General features: G+C 50.0%; 1 protein-coding gene across 1 annotated transcript in view; it reads left to right on the top strand.

Annotated features, from left to right (window-relative positions):
• Positions 1-17183, top strand: part of LOC116952396 (ADP-ribosylation factor-like protein 8B) — a 38493-nt gene extending 21310 nt beyond the window's left edge. The window contains exons 2-7 of the mRNA XM_032971743.2: positions 4940-5020; positions 5685-5758; positions 9764-9857; positions 11797-11864; positions 14041-14111; positions 15773-17183. Coding sequence (XP_032827634.1) covers positions 4940-5020; positions 5685-5758; positions 9764-9857; positions 11797-11864; positions 14041-14111; positions 15773-15822 — 438 coding nt within the window. The 3' untranslated portion in view covers positions 15823-17183. The remainder of the gene's footprint in view (positions 1-4939; positions 5021-5684; positions 5759-9763; positions 9858-11796; positions 11865-14040; positions 14112-15772) is intronic.
• The last annotated feature ends 9861 nt before the right edge of the window (positions 17184-27044 follow it).

Raw genomic sequence — 27044 nt, 5'->3', positions numbered from 1 at the left:
CACCGTACGTAGCCAACCGTGCTAACAGGTGATTTCATTTTTTTTCCTTCATGCCTATGACGAAATCTTATCTTGCCAGTCCACTGCTTGATGAGGGCCTCCTCATGCCCAACACGTTGTGGGGGTTGTTTGACCATACTTCACCATGCTGGATAGTGTGGTTTGGTGAAGGTGGGGTACATAGATTTTGGAGCACAGTATAGTACAATGGCTTTTACTGTACCCTCCTACTGCTCACAAACGTCGACCCGCATAAGCCTATAGCACCTGTTATTTTATGCATTGTGATCTCTTATCTAAGCACTATCTACGCTCAACTCTGCTTTATATATACCTCTTACGATGTGGCTTAAATTGAGATGCAGATGGTGGCATGAGGTCACGTGGCTTTGAGGAGTGCATTATTTACGCTTGTTGTTGCATTTCTATGCTGTGGTATGCTGCTACTGTATGAGTGGGTGGTGGTACAGTGGTTAGCGCAGTGTGCGGTGAATAAGGTTTTTACTGGCTTATACACAGACCAAGCTCAGTCGTAATGATTGTCATGTTAGTGACCCAGGTCACTCTTTCAAATAGGGCTCATTCTGTTCTCTCACCTTGTTAAACGAATACACTTGAAACGTGATATTTCTCAGTCAGCCAAGGTCTATCGGAATTGTTCAATTCACTGGAATAAAGTTCAACACAAGACTGGAATGAGATCTCATTGCAAATGAATTTGTCCTGAACAAACAACAGATGCCAATTCCTGGATTGTCCAAATCAAACCCGGACAGGGGGCAACTCGAGCCATGAATCTACATACTCAACTGATTCCTAGCCACAGCTCACTCCCACCACCACCTTCACCAATCCACACTGACCAACATTCTGAAGTATAGTCACACAACCCCCCCATGACTGACATGACATGACGACGCCCTCACCCAGCAGTGGAATGGCAACAGGGCTGTACATGTGTGTATATGTGCATATGTATATATATATATGGGGTCTGGCAAAACAACCCCCTACCTCGTGCTGCCAGACAAGCAACGCTGTCATGGACAGTGCTGAGGCCCTTCCCCTCAGGGTGTTGGTAACCACCACAGTGGCCAAATGGGGGCTCTGGGCGGGTGCGAGGGGCTGGTAACCCCTCCATGTTCAATAAAGTGCCACAAAACCACGTAAAGAAATATATATCTAATTAATAAGCTTGTGCCGGAGGCCCTGGGGGAGTTTGGCGTCTATGACGTTTCCTGGCCAAACCCCATTTGGCGGAGCCAGGAGACTAAATCTTTACCCTTGGGGCTCCTCCAGAAACAACAAAAAGCCACTATGGATGGCCACGTGGAATGTTCGAACGTTCACTGCGAAGGAGAGGCTCTGACTCCTCTGTTGGGAGCTGGACCAGTACCACCTGGATCTCTATGGCATTCAGGAGGTCCGGTGGACCGGCTCTGGCTCCTCCCACCACAAGGGGTGGACAGTCCTCTACTCGGGGCAGGAGACTACCAAACAACAGGGAGTGGCTCTTCTTCTGAACAAAAGAATGAAGGGGGCGTGAGAGCATGGCGGTGAGGTGTGGGAAGCTGTAAGCCCCAGGCTACTTTGGGCTCGCCTTCCCATCAACCAGAGGCGAGGAGTGGTGGTCGTGGTTACTTATGCCCCCACCGAAGACGAACAGCCATGGAGGGATGCAGGCAAGGCCGATGAGTCCGATGCCTTCTATGACCTCTTGTCACAGATGCTGGCTAAAGTGACCCATTGGGATAGTCATCTTGTTGGGTGACTTCAATGCCCCAGTTGGACATGATGCTGGCACCTGGTCTGGAGTGATTGGAAGGCATAGGGCAGATCAGCTCAATAACAACGGTAGGAGGCTGCTAGATTTTTGTGCAGCCCATGGGCTTGTAATTACCAACACGCTGTTCCGGCATCGGCGCATAAACACAACATCATGGATGTATGCCGGGTCTAAGCAAGAACATCTGCTGGACTACATAGTGACAGAACAGCGGATGCGAGCCCATGTCCTTGACACCAGGACCTACCGTGGAGCTGATCTGCCCTCTGACCATCGACTTGTCATCTGTAAGATGCGCCTGCCATTTTTCCACTCCGGCGGTGGGTGTACACCCAGTACCCCATTCAAACCTAAGGGTGGCCTGGTCTCAGCTAGCTGATGAAAGCTGCAAGCGAGAATTTCATCATCGCTTGCGGCTGGGGTTGGCATCGTCCCCCACTCCTCCAGATGTCGAGGGTAAATGGGCGAGGTTTAGGACTGTGACTCAGGCAGCTGCAATGGCTGCTTTGAGTACGCGGTCCAGACCTCCCCAGAGACCCTGGCTGACAGAGGAGGTGTTAAGAATGGCTGAGAAAAAGCGACAGGCCCACTCTAATCATCGACAGCATCCCACATCAGAATGAGGAGGCTTACCGCAGCCTTCGTTCAGTGGTTCGGAGAGCCGTGAGGCGCTGCATGAATAGGCGGTGGTCACGGGTTGCTGAGGAGATGGAGTCTGCCTCAATGGCAGACTCCATCACCTATTACCATCATTAGGGGAAAAAACGGTGATCTAATCTGCGACTCCCAGGAACAGGTTTGCAGATTTGTTGAGCATTTCTGTGAAGTCCTGGGGAAGGGGAAATCCCTCGACATGCAAAACAACGTGGGAAAAAGTGGGGATGACCTTGCTGATGCTGCGATGCCTCAAATATTGGAAGAAGTCACCCCCTTGTAAGTGGCTGGCTGAGGTGCCATCTGTTGAGGAAATACTAAAGGCGATCCAGAGTCTGAGACCAGGAAAGGCACCGGGCAGAGATGATCTCCCAAGTGAAATGCTGAGGGAGGGTGGCGTTTGTGCACAGACTTCCCTACATGACATCATAACAACAGTCTGGACCACTGGATGTGTTTTGCAGGATTGGAAGGATGCCCTTGTGGTCCCCCTCTTTAAGATGGGGGACCGCACAGACTGTAACAACTACAGGGGCATCTCACTCCTCAGTGTGCCAGGAAAGATCCTGGTAAGGATTATTCAACATCGCCTTGCCAGGCACACTGAGGACAGGCTTGCGGAGCCTCAGTGTGTTTTCAGGAAAGGGCGGTCCTGCACAGATGTCATATTTTCTGTCCGTTTGCTACAGCAGAGGTGTAGGGAATTCCAACAAGACGACATCTCTGCTTTATTGACCTGGTCAAGGCCTATGATACCTTCAGTAGGCCTGGGTTCTGGGTTGTTCTTCGTGCTTTCGGAGTCCCTGACCCTCTGCTCACGATCATTCAAGACCTTCATGATGGTGAGTGGGCCCGGGTAAAACTACGTGGCCGGGAGTCGGAGCCATTCCCTGTTCACCTTGGGGTGCGACAGGGATGTCCTCTGGTTCCAACATTATTTAACATCTTTTTTGACCACGTAGTTCGTGAAGCCTTTGATGGCTGTGCCAGAGGAATTTCCATCTGGTACAGATATAATGGGAGGCTGATCGATGCCCGGGTGCGGTCAAGGGATAGCTCCCTATTGGTCAACCACGTTATGTTTGCCGATGGTCTGGTAATTGCCGCTCACTCAGAGGAGGAGTTGGAGGCACTGCTACTGAACTTGGAACTTGCCACCAAGAGGTGGGGCCTTACCATCAGCCCCACCAAAACTAAGCACCTGCCTGGGTATTTTGTACCATCGGGCACTCCACCCTCACAACTTCCAATCGGTGATGGGGCAGTTCTGGAGAGAGTGGAGAGTTTCCCATACCTGGGCAGTGTGCTAATGACCGGCTCCGGTTTGTCAGCAGAGGTCTCACTCAGAATCAGTCGAGCGGCATTATCTTTTCATCGGTTGTTTAACGCTGTGTGGAAGCTACCTGGTCTGTCGCTCCGCACGAAGCTTCAAGTCTTCTCGGCCACGGTCATTTCCTCCCTTCTCTACACTTGCGAAACTTGGACCCCCCTAATGGAGCATCTTCACCGATTGGAAACATTTAGTCTGGCCTGCCTACAATCCATCCTTGGTTTAACCAGGCTGGATTGTGTGAGGAGCTCACAAATCCTTGAAAGATCTGGGCAAAGTCCCATTGGTGAGCTCCTCCGGCAGGCAAGGCTGCGTTGGCTGGGGTCATGTAGCCCACATGCCCAGCCACCGCATGCCTAAACAGCTTTATTTTGGCCGGATCGAGAGGGCTAAACGGGCGCGGCACGGGCTAGAGAAGAGATGGAGTGATGTGGTACAGGAGGACGTGGAGCTGAGTTGACTTGCTGATGACTGATACCAGCGGTGTCAAGATCGGCCTCTGTGGAGGAGGCTCGTGAAGGACTGCTAGGCAGTTGTAGGCAGTCGTCCTCCAACAACAACAGGGCGGAGGAGCGACGCTCACAACAGCGAGCGGAGCGCCGGGTGGCTAAAGCACAGCAAGTTGGCACAGTAGGGGGCACAGGTGGTGTATCGGCCAGTCGTCTCAGTCGGTCGACCCGTGGCACCTGGGTCTGCTCCGTGACCTGCCAGCAGGCGTTAGACACTTCACGTGGCCTCAACGTGCACATAGCCTGGCACAAACGTCGTGGTGACGTCACCGCCACTTAGTGGCGTATGGCGGTTGTTGTAGTTGTATATATGGGAAGCATTAACGTCGTGATTCGCGCACTGCGCTACCAACCCGACTACCTGGGTTCAATTCCAGCTTGTGACCAATAACAGTGGTAAATATCTGAACTGGTCCTGGGCTTCCCCTAGGTCGACTCGGCTTTAATTGAGTACCTGGTGCGGTGTGTAAACATCGGCACTGGGGATACAAAGGTAGCCGGGTGAGGTATTGGCCACCCACCCCCCTCGTGCGCCATGCGAGCCGTCATACCTGCTCGCTAACAGCACTTGCCCCACGAGTCTGTTAAGACTATAGGGGGGATGTTTGTGCATATGTTGAATATAGTTGTGTATGTTCTGGTGTCTTTCTCTTTTTGCAGTCTGGACAGTTCAGTGAAGACATGATCCCAACAGTGGGTTTCAACATGAGGAAGATCACCAAGGGGAACGTGACCATCAAGGTTTGTTACACTCACTCACTTACACACTCGCTCGCACACTCGATATACAGTACGATATTCTTTGGGTCTTTGAGTAAAGTCTATCTACGTGACTTTACCGAAAGAACCAATAAATATGGATTCCTGCAGTCACGAAAGCTTTAAGTCAAAATTTATACAGTACGATGTTTCACTTTACATTCAGGTTTTATACACTGCAAACCAAACATATTTCTAGGTATGCCCATGCAGTCATGAGGCAAATAGAAATTGGAGCAAAAACAACCGCGTTGCAAGTAAAATCGTAAACCACATCCAAACATAATCAGTGTTAAATGAAATACATTTCCAGGAACTTTGACTAAGACGAATAACTTGTGAAAACCAATCATAGTAATATTATGTTCCAGAAACCTAAAAGATTCGAGGTGATTATTGCACTCATATGTAAACATACAAGCACGTATTACTTATGAGCTAACTCGTACTCTCTCGTACAAATGCTCCTGCTGGCCGGCAGAGCTGAGATCTTTCTTTGCACTCTGCACTCCTGAATTGTAGAGCCACCTGGTCAACCCTGCGGTGTTTTACCAAACAAGTCCAGCGGGCGGTGGCACAGATGATCACAATGCGGTACCGAGGCACGAGCCCTACTTTAAATGTGGTGTCGTCTTTATTTTTGCAGCTTTGGGACATCGGAGGACAACCTCGCTTCCGCAGCATGTGGGAGCGCTACTGCCGGGGCGTCAACGCCATTGTGTGAGTGCCGCGTGCGCCCTCAACCCTTTCCATGCAAGGGCGCTGATGAACGTTCCTGAAAATCAAAAGTCAAAGCGTCTCCCTGCTCAAACAAGTTGGCGGTCCGTATCCATTTACAGCCTCGAGCCAGTGGATGGAAATTCCCCTTTGCTCACGATGTGGCTAGTACTCTCAGTGGGGCAGCCAACGTTGAGACTCCCCGCAAAGCGGTACCTGTGTATACAACGTTGCGCTCAGTGGCCTACCCCAGTGGTTTTCAACCGGGGGTACACGGATTCCAGGTAACACGTGGCAATATCCCCTGGAGGTACGTTAGGTGATTTGTAAATGTGAAATTATATCGTACATGAATCATTGGTCAATAATTATGTATGAATCTCCCATTAAAAAATACAGGTAGACCCCGACTTACGATGGAGATGCGTTACAACGACCCCATCGTAAGTCGAAAATGGCCTAGCCTACCCAGGAGTCTTAAAGAATGGTGATAATTTAGCAAAACAGAGCAATTTACAGTACCGTACTGTATAAACTGTATACTGTATGTATTTATTAATTACAATACTGTATTGCACAGTAAAATTTAAAGTAAAAAAACAAGGTAAATTCTTAGCCTACCTACAGTGAGGGACAAAAGTATTTGATCCCCTGCTGATTTTGTACGCTTGCCCACTGACAAAGAAATGATCAGTCTATAATTTTAATGGTAAGTTTATTTGAACAATGAGAGACAGAATAACAACAACAAAAATCCAGAAAAACGCATGTCAAAAATGTTATAAATTGATTTGCATTTTTATGAGGGAAATAAGTATTTGACCCCCTCTCACTCAGAAAGATTTCTGGCTCCCAGGTGTCTTTTATACAGGTAACGAGCTGAGATTAGGAGCACACTCTTAAAGGGAGTACTCCTAATCTCAGCGTGTTACCTGTATAAAAGGCACCTGTCCACAGAAGCAATCAATCAGATCCCAAACTCTCCACCATGGCCAAGACCAAATACCTCTCCAAGGATGTCAGGGACAAGATTGTAGACCTACACAAGGCTGGAATGGGCCACAAGACCATTGCCAAGCAGTTGGTGCGATTATTCGCAAATAGCAGAAACACAAAAGAACTGTCACTCTCCCTCGGCCTGGGGCTCCATGCAAGACCTCACCTCGTGGAGTTGCAATGATCATGAGAATGGTGAGGAATCAGCCCAGAACTACACGGGAGGATCTTGTCAATGATCTCAAGGCAGCTGGGACCATAGTCACCAAGAAAACAATTGGTTACACACTATGCCGTGAAGGACTGAAATCCTGCAGCGCCCACAAGGTCCCCCTGCTCAAGAAAGCACATATACATGCCCGTCTGAAGTTTGCCAATGAACATCTGAATGATTCAGAGGACAAGTGAAAGTGTTGTGGTCAGATGAGACCAAAATGGAGCTCTTCGCCGTGTTTGGAGGAGGAGGAATGCTGCCTATGACCCCAAGAACACCATCCCCACCGTCAAACATGGAGGTGGCAACATTATGCTTTGGGGGTGTTTTTCTGCTAAGGGGACAGGACAACTTCACCGCATCAAAGGGACGATGGACGGGGCCATGTACCGTCAACTCTTGAGTGAGATCCTCCTTCCCTCAGCCAGGGCATTAAAAATGGGGTCGTGGATGGGTATTCCAGCATGACAATGACCCAAAACACACGGCCAAGGCAACAAAGGAGTGGCTCAAGAAGAAGCACATTAAGGTCCTGGAGTGGCCTAGCCAGTCTCCAGACCTTAATCCCATAGAAAATCTGTGGAGGGAGCTGAAGGTTCGAGTTGCCAAACGTCAGCCTCAAAACCTTAATGACTTGGAGAAGATCTGCAAAGAGGAGTGGGACAAAATCCCTCCTGAGATGTGTGCAAACCTGGTGGCCAACTACAAGAAACGTCTCTGACCTCTGTGATTGCCAACAAGGGTTTTGCCACCAAGTACTAAATCATGTTTTGCAGAGGGGTCAAATACTTATTTCCCTCATTAAAATGCAAATCAATTTATAATTTTTTTTATCATTTCTTTGTCAGTGGGCAAACGTACAAAATCAGCAGGGGATCAATTACTTTTTTTCCCTCACTGTATATGAACTGCAATTTCATAGAAAGTTTTTTTCTGGAAACAATCCTATCTGCTATAAAAACTTTTAACATGCGTTGAACGTATGTATCGTATCGTGGTAACTCTAAAATGAAATCGCTAAAGCTATGTATCATACATGCATTGAACGTATCGTAACGTATCATATGTACTCGCCAAGATTTGGTCCGTCGTCTGCATACTTGAACGATGTTAGGTTGTTGATGGCTACATGAACTTAGTTGTCTGAAGAGGCGGATGGCGATGATACAGTACAGTATCGTACCTCGTACGCTGCTGCGTTTGCCTACCGCGCGTAAGATCGAAATATCGTAAGTCGGACCATCGTAAGTCGGGGACTACCTGTAACTAGGATAACATTTTAATCCACATGGTAACTTGTAATGATATAAAATACCTTTCTAAACTCACTGATTGTAAAAAATGTGATTTTCAAGAGTAACCAGCGAACGCGAACAAATACGTCACGCGTGCACAGCGTCCATTGAATGTTTGTTTATTCGCTTGCAATTGGTTAAAATATTGATGTTCATTATTCATACATTTGTCTCAGAACCATTTTGGGTCAGGCAAGGTGTTACTCTGTTGAAACAATGCAACTTGGGGTACATTAGCCAACCAAGGTTGAGAACCACTGGCCGATGCGGTATGTGAGCCGCACCAATTTAAACGTGAATGTTGTAGCACAAGCAAGATTGCCAGTGCAGGATATGCACCTCTCGCTTGCCTTGGGGAAATAGCGGCGGGTACCCAGTTCTGTTTTCACAGCCACTCATTCAGCATTGCCCTTGGAGATTTCCAAAAAACACTGAGTGTTCTATAGCTCTGTAACTTGGTGTGCTCTTCAGCATAAATAAGTAGACAACAATACTCCACCTCCTCAAATCTGTCTGTCCATATAAAAACATGTTTTTACACATCCCACTAGCCACACAGCCTTCTAGGAGTGCATTGTTTCAGCATAATTTGTTCGAGAACTCTGGACTGCTTTTAGCATTCAATGTTTCATCAGCAGAGTCGGGCTCTCTTGAACCATTGCTGGTGAACTGCCTGATGGTTATAGGCAAGTACCCTCACTGTTAGGTATGTGTCCTAGAGTTTTACCCAAAATAATACAATGCACAACAATAATCATTTGTGACAGAAGGCCGTGAGTGAAATAAATGTATGTTTTTTTTATGTAGAGGGGGACAGATATGTGTCTGCTTGTTTATTTTGTTATTTATATTCTCAACATTGATGTGTGGAGTGATCTCTTCTGTTATTTTCTGAATGCAATGACTGTTTAGATAGGTGCTTCTTGAAGAAAACAAACTCCCTACTCGAACAGCCATGGCTTGGTGAACATATCCAGTTATAGCCCTGAGTCGGTGACATAAATTCCATATTTCTGTGGCATCAGCTAGTGTATCGATTGGGAAGTCACTCTTGAGCTTCCACAAAGTGGTACTAATTTTTGTCGACCACAGGTGATGCTTTGCTGAGTTGACTTCTAAGCAGGATGTGAGCTCTCGCCCTCCCGGTTGTCAGTGGAGCGCTGTGCTCTAGTATCGTAGAGCTGAATCCCGGATACATGGAGGATGGTGGCAATTCTCACTCGTTGATACGATTATTGTTATTATTGTCAGTGTATGACTGCACAAAGCATTTTGTGGAGTCATGGGCCATGCTGATGTGCCTCAGCATTCACTGCATGTTTCAGAGGTTCGCAGTTCAAACCCGGCGGCCACTCTGATTAATGCAGCGGTGCGCGTTAACCATAACGTGCTGTGTTCTGGCTGCTTCTCAGCGGACATTAAATATCCCCACCCCCACGACGTCATTCCGAAGGGGGAGGCCCAGCTGAGCACCAGCGCCCGTGCCCCGTGTTGTCTGTGCAGGTACATGGTGGATGCAGCAGATCTCGACAAGGTGGAGGCGTCTCGCAACGAGCTGCACAACCTGCTCGACAAACCGCAGCTCAACGGCATCCCGGTGCGTGTAGTGACAGAGCACACGCGCACCACGAGCGGCGCCCAATCACTCGGAGGGCTCTCGACATCCCTCGTTACGATTGCGCCCGAGTCCGGTGGACGGGCGACTGCCGTGTGTAGACCAGGTGCTGGAGACTACTCCGGGGCTACGTGGCGGGCGGTGGAAGGCAGTGCAGAAAAATCCATTGTTGAACTGTACTTCTATGCTAACCTCCCTTCACTGAGCCACACTGACGAGCGTGGTCAGGTAGTCAAATAACCCCCCAACACGTAGGTAAAAAAGTCACCTACGTGACTTTACCGAATAGAACCAAAGAGTATGGATCCTTGCAGTCACGAAAGCTTAAAATCTAGAACCCCCCAATAGCGGATTGGCAAAAGGGCCATGTTCTTAGAATGCAATGGACAGGCTGCAAAGCCGGTGTTATAATGGATTCCCCCCAACCCCCCCCCCCCCTCCTGAGAGCAGGGAATGTTTGAAGCCTGGAAGTGGAGGGTTATGTTGTGAAGGACAGGGAGAAGGTGGGGGTGGGAGTGGGTGGTGTTAATGGTAATAGCAGCAGTAACTAGTTGGAGGGTGGCAATTGATTTCAAATGGGATTTTTTTTTCACATACTTTTAACATTTTTGCAAGTGAGAGTCACATGCACAGCAGTTTTGATTTTCAGTGTTGATTAAAAAATAATCCGGCTGGGTTATCGCCATGAGTAGAGTTGCGCAGTTCACAAGCGGAAGGTCGCGAGTGCCAATCTCAAGCCGTCATCTCAACATCTCACGAAACATTTGTTTCAAGCAACAGAGTAGCCACCTGTGCTCGTAGCCTGACAATGAAGACAAACGTAAATTGGGCCTACATCACAGTGTAGAAATTGGGTTTGTTTACTTGTGTTTATGTTTATTTGTGCCAGGATTAGCTGAAGTTGCACCCATACTTGGGTTTCTTAAGTGTGGTTGCCAAAGTTGATGCATTGCACGATCTGGATACGAATTGGTGCATGACAATAATTACTCAGCACTGTGAATGCAGTGAAGATCGGTGGGTTACACACACAAACTCGTGAAATTCTCTCCCAATCCATGGGGGCCGAGGTCACGGTCTCCGGGCTTATAGCCAGGGTACAATGGCAGTACAGCAAGTGTGCGGGGATTGGATGTTACCCCCCCGTATGCTTGGGCTTTCTCCGGGTACTCCAATTTCTTCCCATGTGTTAATACAATTTTCCATAGATCCCAATGTTGGACCAAATAATTTGGGCGATTGTTGATGCTGGTTCTGGCTGCCTTCCCACTCGTCTGTGGTTTCCCAACACCTCTGAATCATGAACAAAACTGCACGTACTACAAATGTAACAATCGTTATGGGTGCTATCCTCTATGCTGAATCGAACTTGTTCCTAGTTGCATTGGAACAAGCTTTTGGATACAAACATCTGCCATAGGCAAGCTCCATGCAATGATTGCTAATCCCAGTATCTTCCAATCTCGGAGTCTTCGCGCGAGTCGTCCCTCCCTGCGAGTCGCCCCTGCCGGCGAGTCACCCCTCCCTGCGAGTCGCCTCTCCCTGCGAGCTGCCCCATTGGCTCAGCCCTGAACCAGTGGTGGAAATACCACATCCCTCTGGTGGGGGTCAGTCTAAACAAAGGATAACCACTGTTGACTTTTCCACAAAGTGGTACTCGTTTTAATGATCAATTTCTCGATCTACCGCTGAGCCACCAGGATCTATTATGGTAAAATATCCCTGCCATAAGAATGTGGAATACCCAGCATGGCCTTAGGACTGCCAGCAGACTACCAACAGATGGGCACTCCTTCCCACTCATGCATAACTGTGATATCTGTGTATGGTGCGTTTGAATATTGCATGAATAATAAAATGCAGCCATCAAATGTGCTAAATAGTATCTGTGCTTACAATAGCGGTTGTGTGTCTTGTCCAGGTGTTAGTTCTCGGAAATAAGAAAGACCTGCCCAATGCCTTGGATGAAAAGGAGCTGATTGAAAAGCTGTAAGTATTGCCTTTGGGTCGCAGTGACAACAGAGTGACTTACACAGACATCCATAATCACAGCTTTAAAATGTCAGCTGTAGCTTTTAAAGTACTCTCTAAAATGACAGCTTTTTTTGTACAACAGTCATGACCCACCGTTGTAGCTGAATAGTAACTGGGCCATGGCGTAACGATGGTCTCTGACGAGGAAGATGCCAGTGGACATTCGTAGCGCTATGAACTCCGCAAACTCGGGAACCAGTCTATTGATGGAGCCTCCGGTTTGCCAGGGGCCAAGCGACATGGCCCAGTGGTAGCATGAACACAGAGGTTTGTGGTTCAAATCCAGCGGCCGCCCTGGTTATGACTGCAGGTGCATTAGCCGTCAAAATACTGCTATGCGATGTCTGCTTCAGCAATGAATGTTGAATATTCCGTGATGTCATTGTGCGCCAGTTTCACGTTACAAATTAGCATCATTTGAGAGAAAAAAATTCTTCAAATTACTAGTTTAAAATTTTACAGTCACCATCGCCCCCTACTGCAGAACGCCTGGCAGGTCCCTCTAGAAAAAAAAGTATTGGGACTCAGTGAGGCTGTCCTGTGCAAACAGGTGCAATAATATAAAATAACAGATCAACTCCTGTTCCAATCTCCCCATCACTGTTGGGTTTGAGGAGTTCATTTGAGGTGGAGTCAACCTAGGGAGGCCTATACTTGGTTCATTTGAGGGAATCGGATCGTGCTAGGTATTTTCATGCACATTGCACTGCTCTCAGGGTTCGTTGTGATGTTGTCTGAATATCTGAACATCATCATTGGCCATTGTCCATCCACTGCTGGATGAAGGCCTTCCCAATCCTCCGCCATCTTGCAATGCAACAATCTGTCCAGCACCTGCCGCAAACTGATCTCATTGCTCCATCCCTACAGTGAATTCCTCGCGGATGCATTTCGTTCCATTGGCTGCTGCTCCATTCTTATTCTTGAGCGTCGGCTATCGTTCCGTCTAGCGATGTTGACGCTATTTAGACATATGGAGTCTTCCCCTTTTCTTCTCACCTCGCTGATACCAACTTAGTCCGTGTCTTGTGCGCAGCAATAGTCAAATTCACAAGGTGTTCGGATCATGCCCAGTGATGCTTCGCTCCCCCTGTACCTCCACCCACCCAGCCAAGGGCACAGAGATCGTCAGAGTCTCACACAGAGACCGGCAAGGTCTCACACGGAGATCCGCAAAGTCTCGCACGGAGATCCGCAGAGTCTCACACGGAGATTGTCAGAGTCTCACACAGAGACCGGCAAGGTCTCAAACGGAGATCCGCAGAGTCTCACACGGAGATCGTCAGAATCTCACACGGAGATAGTCAGAGTCTCACACGGAGATCCGCAGAGTCTCACACGGAGATCGTCAGAATCTCACACGGAGATAGTCAGAGTCTCACACGGAGATCCGCAGAGTCTCACACGGAGATAGTCAGAGTCTCACACGGAGATCCGCAGAGTCTCACACGGACATCGTCAGAGTCTCACACGGACATCGTCAGAGTCTCACACGGAGATCGTCAGAGTCTCACACGGAGATCGTCAGAGTCTCACACGGAGATCCGCAGAGTCTCACACGGAGATCGTCAGAGTCTCACACGGAGATCGTCAGAGTCTCACACGGAGATCGTCAGAGTCTCACACGGAGATCGTCAGAGTCTCACACGGAGATCGTCAGAGTCTCACACGGAGATCGACAGAGTCTCACACGGAGATCGTCAGAGTCTCACACGGAGATCCGCAGAGTTTCACACGGAGATCGTCAGAGTTTCACACGGAGATCATCAGAGTCTCACACGGAGATCGTCAGAGTCTCACACGGAGATCCGCAGAGTCTCACACGGAGATCGTCAGAGTTTCACACGGAGATCGTCAGAGTCTTACACGGAGATCGTCAGAGTCGCACACGGAGTTCCGCACAGATGCTATGGTTGGTGGATCTAGAGACGCTGGAAACTGGGGGACCCATGGTTTAGTTGGCAGGGGAATGACCGTACATCACCGCGCCGGTCAGCAGTGCGGGCTGAGTACCTGACTGTAATGGGTGGCCCTGTCCAGGTCTGCGGTGACTCAGGGCCACACGGCACTCGGGCCTCTTTGCCAAGTGTCAGATTGAATGAATGTTCATGGTGATTTTATGTCTGTGTAGGAATCTGTCTGCCATTCAGGATCGTGAAATCTGCTGCTATTCCATCTCCTGCAAGGAGAAGGACAACATTGGTATGCTGCTTGCATCGCATTGCTCTGCCATTAACACACTAGCAGTTTAATTGTTTGGGACTGTGCTGTCCATGCGCAAATGATACACAAACATTCAAAGTTTGTTCACTATCCATTGGCTGCTCATCTAATTAAACAGACACTTTGTCTCAAATATTCCTGTTTCCACGTAGACATAAATGATTTATATACACATCCCATCGACACACGGCCTTTTGGAAGTGAATCTTTTATTAAAATAAATTCCACCCACTCGCGCACACAGCACTCGCACGCACACAGCACTCGCGCGCACACAACACTCGCGCACATACAACACTCGCACACACACAGCACTCGCACAGCACTCGCACGCACACAGCACTCGCACACACACACAGCACTCGCACACACACAACACTCGCACACACACAGCACTCGCACGCACACAGCACTCGCACGCACACAACACTCGCGCGCACACACACAGCACTCGCACGCACACACAGCACTCGCACGCACACAACACTCGTGGCACACAAAGGGGTGGGTAGCCAGCACCATGCCTGGCCGCCTTTGTCTCCCCTGTGGCAATGTTACACATCACACCAGGTACTCATTTTTGAGGCCGAGTCGACCTAGGGGAGGCCCAGGACCGGTTCAAATATCTGTCACCGATGTTGACCATGAGCAGAAATTGAACTCGGGTCCCAGGGTTCGTAGCACGGCACGCTAACACTACCGCTCCCCCACACCACACACGTACACACACACAGACACTCCGCAGAACAGGAATATAAAATGTAAACAGCAGACAGGCACCCGAGTTGGGAGTCAAACCCAGGATACTGGCTGCGAGGCCCGAGTGTTCCCACCTTGCTGCCACCTTGCTTCCACCTTGCTCCCACCTTGCTCCCACCTTGCTCCCGCCTTGCTGCCACCATGCTGCCACCTTGCTCCCACCTTGCTCCCACCTTGCTCCCACCTTGCTCCCACCTTGCTGCCACCTTGCTGCCACCTTGCTCCCACCTTGCTGCCACCTTGCTGCCACCATGCTGCCACCTTGCTCCCACCTTGCTGCCACCTTGCTGCCACCTTGCTCCCACCTTGCTCCCACCTTCCTGCCACCTTGCTGCCACCTTGCTGCCACCTTGCTCCCACCTTGCTCCCACCTTGCTGCCACCTTGCTGCCACCTTGCTCCCACCTTGCTGCCACCTTGCTCCCACCTTGCTGCCACCTTGCTGCCACCTTGCTCCCACCTTGCTCCCACCTTGCTGCCACCTTGCTCCCACCTTGCTGCCACCTTGCTGCCACCTTGCTCCCGCCTTGCTGCCACCTTGGTGCCACCTTGCTGCCACCTTGGTGCCACCTTGCTGCCACCTTGCTGCCACCTTGCTCCCACCTTGCTCCCACCTTGCTCCCACCTTGCTGCCACCTTGCTGCCACCTTGGTGCCACCTTGCTGCCACCTTGCTGCCACCCTGCTCCCACCCTGCTCCCACCCTGCTCCCACCCTGCTCCCACCTTGCTCCCACCTTGCTGCCACCTTGCTCCCACCTTGCTGCCACCCTGCTGCCAACTTGCTGCCACCCTGCTGCCACCTTGCTGCCGCCCCGTGCCGCCCCAGTGTAACGTGCTGCTGCTTCCGCTGCTGCGATGGTCCTCCCCCGCCCTGCCCACAGACATCACCCTACAGTGGCTGATCCAGCACTCGCGGTCCCGGAGGAACTAGGTGCAACGGGGGCGGCGCCGGCTCTGCCAACGGGGACGGGCGGCCGCGCCACCGCGGGACGCTCGCGCTCCTACGGAGCACCGGACGCGGTCGCCGTTCGGCAAACGAGCGGATGGAGTTTTACAATGGGTAACGAACGGTCCTCACTACGGAACCTCCACGCGGACGTGACAACGACACCGACGGCCGCCGCACAGGCCGCAGCGGTCGGGGGGGGGGTGGGAAGCAAGAACACACGTCCAGCACCGCGCCGGGTGACGTTCACAGTTACAGAAGGCAGTTTTTCAGGGAGGGGTCAAGATGTCTCCTGTGCTTATCAATGCCTGCCACCCCTCCCCCACCTACCCCCGCTGCCACCCACAGTGGTATAATGGTATGCTCCGAAGTCTGTAAATCATGTTGCCACCTACCATAGCGGTGGAGGCAGCTTGTGAAGGCGCCGGCTCAGTGCTAGCCGTGGAGCGTACCACTTTAATGGGGTTTTTTTGCAGGGTCACGCTTAGCTTCGCATTTTGTTCCAAAGTGGCCGTGGGGGCGCACCACAAGAGCCGTGTGCCACGGCAGCCACCCGGGAGAGCTACATGTCTCTGCTTCGGCGTTCGATCTTCCACCAGGATCCTCTTGAGTTGCAATCCGGGCAGCGGCTGCTCTCGGTGCATTATTTACGGAATGACAACAGGCAGCAGATGCCAGACATCCAGTGCACTGTTACGCACGGCACAAAACACCGTCTACTTGCACCCACAGAAAGCAATTGCGCTGCTTTCCTCATTACTCGGACGCGAATCTTTTCTGTATTTTCTTATAAATGCCGATTGACCACTTTAGATATTTTTGTCATGAGTGAATGCAGCACTGGTGCGCAACTATAGAATATATTTGTGGATTTTCATGGGTTTTTTTGTTAGTTTCTTCATCTCTACATTTCTGTTTGCACCCCTGGAGAGACTTAAACACAGGATTGCTCCAGGGGCCTGTGTAGGCCTTGGCGCTCCGGTGAACGCAAGCATGTGATGTACATTCAAACAATACGGGAACTCGCGCCGTCTGACTTTAGTCTTTAGCGCCGTGCACACGGGACACGGCGTGAAATAAAATAAACCCCGTTCTGACGTCCGATTGTGAGACACAAGCAGAGCTAATAAAAACGAATCGTGGAAAAAGTTTGTGCCAGTCATATACTGTAAATTGAGATAAGATCCGGTGTTACGGGGGCTGGGGGTGCGCAGGGGGGGTGGGAGTTATAAAATAGTGAGAAAATATTGCTTATTATGAATGTGTTTATCCCCCATTTGTACAGTATACATGTAATCGCAGCTCACTGAAAATGTAATAAATAAATAATACGAACTGTGCTGGGACAGGTGGCAAGCCAACTCGTGCTTTTGTTTGCTTAGGTACTGGATTTCTAGACATTTGTGTTCCACTTGGTCGTGCTCTGCAGTCGCCCCGTGCATTTCCAAAGGGGGGGCCCGTGTTTGTATAGAGGCCCCCTACACAGCCTCCCACCCCACCAATGCCACTCAAGACAGATACAGAAATCGTAAACCTCTCCTTTGTGTGGTATTTCTATGATGGGATTGTTTGGCCGCCCGTGCTAAATTGCTGAAACCTCGAGGCTGCCATTTCAACGACCGCGACCGGCGAACAGAAGTTGGACTATGACGCAGAAAACAAAGCCAAAACAAAAACACAAAAACATGTTCTGATTTGGTCAACTCATTTAAGAACTCATTTCAGGATTTACGTGCACCCCTTTATGAGCGTTCAAACCGCAGCAGTGCCCATTGCCCAGATCGCCGGGGAGCATGGGCATTGTCTCGTTCACGTTGCTGCCGCCACTAAAGCCTGGGTTGTCTGCGCGCTCGCGACAGCCAGTCCCTTGTTTTGCATCCCACGGCCGCCGGCACCCGGTGCCAAATCATCAAAGCGAGCCGGCCCCTGTGAAACGCATGAAAGACGTCGTCTCTTTCACAGGTTTAGGCCGTTGTTGTGGCTGTGCCAGCACCAGCGTTAAACATTTAAAGCCACCCGACTACTTTGGGGCTGTGCGATCTGTAAGCAACCACCCTTGCCCGGTCGCCTTGCAATCATCCGAAATGGATCTCGATGCATTCACCTGGATTTAGAAACATGCTTAATCACGTGGTTGCGTTTCCTCTTTGGTGGCTCTCGAAGAACTTTCACGTGGCCTGTAATTACCGCGCGAGAGCTGGGAAAATACTATCGGTGATTTGAATGGAGATTAAATTTCAATTGAACCTTAATAATAATTAACATTATTTCATGAGGGTTGTTTGACCATGCTTCACCACGTCAGCGAGGGTTGGTGAAGTGTGGGATGGAGGGCGTGGACCAGTTCAGATACTGTTCACCGCTCATTTTCCCATAGCTGTGACCAGGAATTGAACCCGGATGCACGGGTTCACAGTGCAGCACACTCGCCACTGAACCACCGTTCCATTTTCACTTCATGCAAGTGGTGTTGATGCTGGGGTTTTAGGGGTAGGTGTAATGATAATAAATGCAAGTGCCATTGATTATTACTTTAGTCGTGCTCAGTGCTAGAGCGAGCGGCTCGCAATCAGAAGGTTATGAGTTGAAATCCTGTTTAGGGCTCGACTCCCAATTCATCAGCCCATCATCTACCTACGGTCCATAATATGGATTCCACTGCGTAGAGAAGTCAATAGGAGTTGCCAAATTGATAGGCTCGCCCCTGCCATAGGAATGTGGAGTTTCCACTACTGGCTCAGGGCTCGAAACAGATGAGCACCGTCCCAATGCTCATGAGCAGGCAATCACTAACTTGTTTACTTTCATATTCGTGCCTTATAAAGAGTTTCTCCATTCTCTTTTCGAAAGCATAGGCAGTGGCTGCTATGCTGCACGTGGCCTGGAATCAAAAATGGTTGAAGCAGCGATGGTTGGTGGATCACAAATGTTGCAAAATCCCTTCCTGTGGTCATTGTAGTGCCAGACCCTGCCTTGCCAGGAGAAGGCAATACACCAAAATGTGGACTAATCTCCATCAGTCCGATCTGTACGGGATATTGATGCCCACTGGCACGCGAGGGTTTTCTCGGGGTGCTTTGGGTTTTTCCCATATGCATAACACAATTTGGCTGAACACAATCATATACAGTATATACATATACGCCTTAATGTTTGCGCATTTCACAGCATTGTGTGATGCCTTGGCATAAATTACCCTCCTATATAAAAACAATTTTATATTATAAAACCATTGAGAAATGGCAGGACCATCGACCATTGGGTGAGACGAAAAATATTTTATTTTACCAGGTAAAGCCCACTGAGCTATATAGCCTTTTTTCAGTAGCGACCTGGACAAATGATAACGAAGTGGCTTATGTGAAAATGGTAAGATGCACCTCCTAACACCTGCACATCACATACACCGCCCAGCGGGCCGGGGTCCTGTAATCCTCCCTGGAGTCACCCGGAGATGCTCCTGATGGCCGAGAAGGACGTCCGCATTTGCTGGTGCTAAAGCTGGATGGCATGAAACTTCCCGACGCTCGAATGACCTGGCTTCAGTCTACTTATAATTTGGAACAAGTCTTAATACCAGATTTATAATTTAGTTCAAACAATGCCCGTAAGGTGCGGCCATCTCTTTCACACGTGGAAAATTAATTGTGAGGGGCCCTTTTGTAAATGTGGTGAATCGATTTGGTACCAACATTGCCTTGTTGAACTTTATTGCAGTACAGTGAACAATTTTGAGAACAGACCAAGTGCGACCTGCCAGGCTCCATTGTGGCACTAGCGGCCACGGGGAGGCCCTTCTAAACCTTGATCGTTACTCCACTGGTCTTCCGAGTTCTCGCCTAGTTACACAAAACACACTCGCTCACCTACCCATTCACGACTCAAACATCCCCCGTATCGCATTAACAATGTTGGGACAATGGCTGTTAGCGAACACCTATGAAGGCCGGCACGGCACATGAGGGGGTGGGTACCCAGCACCACGCCTGGCCGCCTTTGAGGCTGAGTCGACCTAGGTGAGGCCCAGGACCGATTCAGATAATCGTCATTGATGTTGGCCAATTCACCCACTAACCCATTCATTCACTTGGTCACCTACTCAATCTTCCAAATGGGGATCACCCTGGTCTCTTGAGTTCCCACCTGGTTAAACAAAATAAAGCCACATTTGTTGATGACCCATTGTACCCATTATTCATGGCAGTCATACACAGCGAGTGAGCTGAAACCATAACGATCGACGCATTGTGAACTACGTCACGTTATCATTTGTTTGGCTGTCTGGTGGTGGAGGGTTTCACGACAAAACTTTGGCCAGATCGCTACATGTCATAAACCAAAACCTATACGATAAATTATCGATGGTATTTCCCATCCCTCCAACTTTACCACCACTGCACTCACCGCCCTCCAAGCCTGCCCACTGGTTTGTTTTTCGCTCTTTGATTCGAATTTGTTTCCAGATCGGTTAACACTGCTGCATGTGGCCCACGGTTCCCGCACTGCTCACGGCGCAGTTCCCGTCTCCAAGAGTCTACGTCGGTCATCTCGCCCACTGACCGTAACTGGAATCCAATTTCCGATGTCGATGTTCGTTGTGTTTTATCGACATGAAAACTCGTCACAAGGTGGAGCCACCGCGAGGAGGACATGCCGTCTCCACCCAGAACAGAATGGAACAATGCGGTCATCCAGAATAAACACCTCATTCGAGACCCAAACGTCCTGGCTTTGCCATTGCTTCTCGAAGACCACTGGTGGTGTAACCATCAACCACACCAGAACATCGACAGCAGCATGCTGGTGCGGTACCACATTCATAAACAGAAAATTAAAGACAACCTGTGGCCATGGAACCCAAACTATGGACCGTCTCGTAAACCACTAGACTGCGCTCCGCAAGATGACACGAACTCTGCTGAAGCCCTCTCGTGGCCAGCAGCAGCACGATCTCGACATTGGCAACAAGCTCCTCGCACACTGCTGCCGCTGCCACGACACGCCAGGACCAGACTTGGTCCGCGTGTTCACTTCACAGGCTGTCGGCCCACGGTCCACCCGCACGTTCTGTCACAGTCGGAAATTTTACGCTCGTTCCGCTTGGCCGGCATTTGTTCAGCGGTGCGTGAGAGCTTCGGAGAGGAGAATCGTTCGCGAGCAACACCGTAGCGCTCCCTTGATGCCCACCTCCGGTGACCGTCAAAGATGCAGCGCAGTCTCCGAGCGGCTCCACTTCTGGAGAGGGGAAAATCCTCGGCTCGCGCTGATTCCACACCGTGTGAGACCCATTGCTCGGAAACGGGTTCAGCCAATCGGGCCACGAGAAGGGTGGGGGGAGGGGATTGAGTGCCCAGGGTGGTGCCCTGGATAATTAACTCGGCTGCTACTGCTGTATCAGGAGACTGGTGAAGCCTGTAGTTTTAACAATATTTGTACTATTTTATTAGGTAAGGTCCACTGACGTATATAGCTCTTTTTCAGAAGCGACTTGGCCACAAATTATAGCTCAATGAAGTGGCTTATGAGGTGGAAATGTATAGTAGCTAAATGCTCTTAAACACATGTTGCTAAATGTGAAAGGAAAATCCAGATGACCTGAAGAAAAATCCACACGACCACGGGGAGAGACACAAGCAAACTCCAAATATACAGGCGTCAATATCGGAATCGAACCCACAAACTCCTGTATACTAGGCGAGGTAGTTAACATCTCGCCACCCTGGTGCCCAGAGCAGACGGGAAGGAATTGGGAGTTGATCGGATTGTGGCTGTGCTGCCCCCCTGTGCAGGCAGCTGGCTGCTTGCCAGCTGCGCATCTCTACGCAACACATGGCCTGCATTTGCATTCCCTGTGAACGACCGTGCTGGGAAGCAGGGCCACGGTCAATGGCTGATGGGATCTAAAAAAAAAGTATCTTTTTTGTGGAAGGACGGATACGGGGAGAAAGAATAATTACTTGATCTGGTGGCCCAGTGGTTGTGTAATTGGCCGATCTTTCGGACGTTTGCTCTCATCTAGGGCAGAGAGAGGACAAAGATGACCTGCAATCTCCGTGCCGCGGCCGGAGATCACCCATCACACCGTGGGGACTCGACTTGAGAGCGAAAGCGGTTGGAATTGACGAATTACCGGATTTTCCCTTAGGGCTACGGCATTATTATTGACGTATATATGGTTTTGTTATTTGCGCTTTATGCACAGTGCCAAACATAGCAGCAGCATCGTCACTACAATAACATCAACCGTTTTTACTTTGCAACAACTCGATATTGCGTCGCTTGCAAATGCCTCTTGCCACAAGTCGGCATATTACAGTGCAGTACATACACCGTTATTGTGTTATGGCGCAGTGATCGTGATGATCACTGGTGGTGGTAGCACGTAGCTTGTAGCCCAGTGCTGTGGTTGCAGCCAATGCTGCGAAACTCCCTGTGTGAATCGAGGAGGAGCAACACCCTGGCTCGCCATCAGAAGGCAGTACAGCAAGTGGACTCATCGCCATCTGTTTCCATCTGCACGGGCACAGGGTTCCCCCCCTCCCCCCCTCGCGTGTGAGGGTTTCCTCCCACTTGTATAAAAAACAACTCATCATTAATTGCCTGAAAACATCTTAAAATAAAAACCCCAATGAAGTAGGACCCTCCTGAAAAGAGTCCTACCGTTCAGTTTGGCTCTCCTGGATAGATAAATAAGTAAACAAATTAATGAGTGCAGTGAGCGTCACTGCCAACAGCAGTCCCTTATTCTCACCAGGCATCGCTAAAGCGAACCGTGCCACGCGCACGTTAATAAGCCTTTGACCTGCTGCTGTCACTCTGTATGGCAAGTGCCCTGTCTCTGTGTGTCGACTGTGTCCATCATTGCTTCTGTGACGTGCTCAGTGGTCGTGGCTATCGAGTGTGCAGGCGGTGCGATCGCACCTTGGCCCTGTCGCACGTACGTGGCGTGCATGACGCGCCCGCCACTGCACGCAGCTGTTGATCGAGAAACTTAGCAGCAGCCAAAGGCGCAGCCCTGCAAGCGCTCACTCCTGCCACTGCTGGCCCGAAGAGGCCTCCACTAGAGGGAGCTCTGGATTGTATTTGGTCTAATCTTCCACGCTGCAAAGAGATCATTAGGCTTGCATGGAGATGCGTAGACTCCCAAAGATAACTTTAGACAGAGACCCATTGACACGGATCCATAAACTCAGATAATTAATCATACTTACACAGAGACTTATAGACGTACGTATAATCCTATAAACGTACACAGATACATGTACACTCGCACGGGGACCTATATACTTAAGATACAGATGCATAAACTCTGAGGCCCGTAGACTCGCACACACAGAGACCCATACATAGGCTGACACTGAGGCCAATAAACTCACAGAGACCAATAGACTTCTTTCCCCCGGTCGTATTTAGACCCTGTACAAATCCACATTGTAACTGTATTATACCCACACTTGACCCCACCACACGCGACCTGCCAGTTGGCTGTGGTGAACCCATCCACGCTGCTCAATGAAACACGAGGCGACGAGTGGCGAGCGCGCTAGCACGAGGCCACGTCTCAAGGGGCTGTTTGTGCGCTGCAGCCACTGCTCGGCGTCTGCTCATCGCCCTCATATAGAGAGGACTCGAGGCGTGTGGAAGAAGCACAAACGAGTGGGGAGGCAGCGGCTACGCGGTGAGCCGGCGCCAACAATTGCCCAAGCTCTGTGGCCCTCTTTACATTAAGGTGTTATCGGCCAATGAATGAGTGTTTACGTGTGGGAAGAAATTGGAACACCCGGTGAAAACCCACGTGTGCGAGGGGGAAACACTATCCCACATGGACAGAGCAGGTGGAGTCCATACTTGCTGTACCGCCTTCTCCTGGCAGAGCCAGGGTACAGCTCCTAGATATATGCACGGGAAGGGATTTTCACAACACGTGTGTGTGTGTGCGATCCACTAACCCTCGCTGCTGCCTCTGCCTCCACAGCGCGAGATCACGGGCAGCCGCGCGTACCACCAAATCTCCTCTCACTCGAGCCCCATGCTCTGGAGTCGCGCTTGGCCCTCCCTGGTGGAGGGAGCGATGGCACGGAGACCGCGCGTGGCCCGGCAGTCGGCACTGCGGTTGGCAGAGCCGACTGCCGGGGCCACAACTGGATTTTTACAAAAACGATACAAATTAAAAAGCAGTTGTTGAGCGCAGAGCCAAAGGCCACAAACGTCAAGTCGCTGGCAACAAACAACACGATTGTCCAAATTGTGAAGAGATACGAGTGTAACGTGTTTCTTGAATTGAGCGAGATTATTATTTTTGTAAGAGATTGGGGGAAAAGAGACGACGATGACGATGATAGTAGTCCGTCCTCGTTTTGGACTACGACAATTCTCTTATACTTGGTCTCCCCATTTACTCTCCCCCCCCCCCCCTTCAACACACATAAAACAACTCTGCTCGTATCATATTCAACCTTCCCTACAATTCTCATATCTCGACTCTCGTCACGCAATTGCATTGGCTCCCTGTGTACTACCGTTGCCTGTTCAAATTCCTCACCCTGGTCAACAAATCCCTTCATGGTCTTGCCCCACCATATCTTGCCACTCTTGTATCTTATGTCCCTTCCTCACCCTCTATGTTCTCAATCTTTGTTGTCTCTCTCTGTGCCTCCTCCTTGCACTCAATCCACGCTTTCGCTCTCTCTCTCCTCGCTCCCCTTCACTGGAACAACCGTCCCCTCCATGATCACCAGTCACCTTCGCTCACTAGTTTCCGCTCCTCACTAATAATTCACGTCTTGTTCCCTAGCTCACCCCACGACCCCTGAATCTCCCCCCTCATAACCACCGTTACTGTTCCCTCTTCTTAATCTCATAACATGGCTACCATTCCCTATTCATTCAATCTATTCATCATCATCATTTGCTCTCATCAATTTTGTTTTAAATAATTCACGCATCACAGATTTGCTCATTACTTCCTCACATCTATTGTATTCACCTCATCTCCACCATTACGTGTATATGTACCATTCCTAATTCTCTGTAAAGCACCTTAGTCAAGGTGTTATACAAATTACGTTAAAATAAGGTTGTGATGGCAGGAGGGAATTCCAGTGGAGCCGTGCAAAGGAAGAAATGCAAAGAGAAACGAGGTGACCTGCAGTGTGGTGAGTGCTTAGATGAGCGATTGCTTGGGTGAGCGAGTGGGTGAGTGAGTAGTTGGGTGAGTGGTTGGGTGAGTGAGCAGATGGTGGAATACTTAGGGCAGATCTATAGGTCTCTGTGTGTGTCTATGGGTCTCTCTGTGAGTCGAAGAGTAAATGGTGGAATATTGTTAGGGCACATCTATGGGTTTCTGCGAGTCTATGGGTCTCTGCGTGAGTCTATAAGTCTGAGTCTAAGGGTAGAAAGTAGAATTCTGTGAGGGCAGATCTTTGAGTCACCGTGATTCTATGGGTCTCTTTGAACTTATGGGTCTCATTGTGTGTCTACGGGCAGATGATGGGATACTATTAGGGATGATCTATAAGTCTATATGTGTATCTGTGGGTCTCTGTGCGAGTCTATGGATCTCTGTGCGAGTCAATTGGTCTGGATTTATGGGCCTCTATGCGAGTCTAATCGCAGATTGTGGGATACTGTTAAGGAAGATCTATTGATCTGTCTGTATGTAGGTCTGAATATGATTATGTAGGTCTCTATTTGATTCTGTAGGTCTCTTTGTGAGTGCTGGACAGTACGCTATGAACCGGAAAGCCTGGGTTCACAACTTCCAGTGACGGCCAAAGTCAGTGGCGATTCTCTGCACGGGTTCCTGAACGCTGTCGCCAATTACATTCATAAACTTCCAAGGACAGACGCGTGAAACGTGTGGGAGGAATGTTTTTTACTCCGTGTAAATTAACAGTGGAGGATGCGAGAGCTGCTTTGGAACCTTGGCTCCGGCTCGACTAACGGGGCCGTGGCAGGGAACAGAAGCAGCAACGCGTTCGCCGCTTGCATTTAAATCCGGTAGGCCGCCCTGGTTAACCCTGAGGGTATGAACCGTAAAATACTACGCGGCGTCTGCATCACAGCTTACATTACATATCCCGTGACGGCATTCATAAGTGGGGGCACCGTGTGCTGGCATTGGAGTCCAAATTTGCCAAATTCGAAAACTGCATCACCAACCGTTCAACTGGAATCAATGACAAAATAGCACAGATCGCCCCCTACTGGCAGACTATTGCCATTTGCAGACCGCACAGGAACAGCTGCAACTGGCGGTGCCCTTTCGAATGTGTCCAGGTGAGATGCAAGGCGCCTATCGTCGCATGTGAAGCGCTCTGGGACGCCCCGGTATGAAGGCGGTTCCGTCAAACATGACTCGTAGTCATTACTCCCACTCACAGAGTTCACGCAGCGGGTCGCTGACATAGACGCACGGCGCGGTGCTCCGGAGACCCCAGTGTACATCCTCATTTCGCAATGCACATGACACACACAAAAGACAAAGATTCCCCGTATAGCCATGCAGACTGTTGGGGCGTGTGCTGTTAGTGAGCACCTATGAAGGCCAACGTGGCTAACGAGAGGGTGGGTGACTAGCACCCCGCACGGTCGTATGTCTTCCCCGTGCAAATGCTTACACATCGCACCAGGTACTCATTTAAGGCTGAGTCGACCTTAGGGAGGCCCATGATTTGATCAGATGTTTCACTATTGACCGTGAAAGGGAATTGAACACGGGTCATGGGGTTCATAGGACAGTGCGCTAACTGCTACACTACCAATCCCCAACAACAGCCGCCATTCACTGAGTTGTCTTGACGTCACCACAGTGCTGGTGCCAGGCTAGGTTCACTCCGAAGCCAAGTAAAGTGTCGAAGGCTCGCTGACAGGAAGAGGTTAGGGGGCAGACCCAGCTGCTATGGCTTGACTGACTGAAATGACAGATACACCACCTGTGCCCCCTACCATGCCATATTGCTGCATTTTATCTGTACTCGTTGCGAGGCTTCTCTTCCCTCCGTTGTTGTAGAAGGGCGACTGCCTCCAACTGCTCAGGAGCGTCTATCACGAGCCTCCTCCATAGAGGCTGATCTTGACACCGCTGGTACCCGTCTTTGGCAAGACCACTCAGCTCCACATCTTCCTGTACCGCATTACCCCGTCTCTTCTCCAGCCCATGTCGTGCCCGTTTAGACCCCTCTATCGGCCCTAACAGAAGCAGCTTG

Source organism: Petromyzon marinus, chromosome 46, assembly GCF_048934315.1.
Source record: "Petromyzon marinus isolate PM22_M1 ecotype Great Lakes invasive population chromosome 46, UKy_Petmar_22M1.pri1.0, whole genome shotgun sequence".
In the NCBI taxonomy this organism is placed as follows: Eukaryota; Metazoa; Chordata; class Hyperoartia; order Petromyzontiformes; family Petromyzontidae; genus Petromyzon; species Petromyzon marinus.
This window is presented reverse-complemented; position numbering and strand designations above follow the sequence as displayed.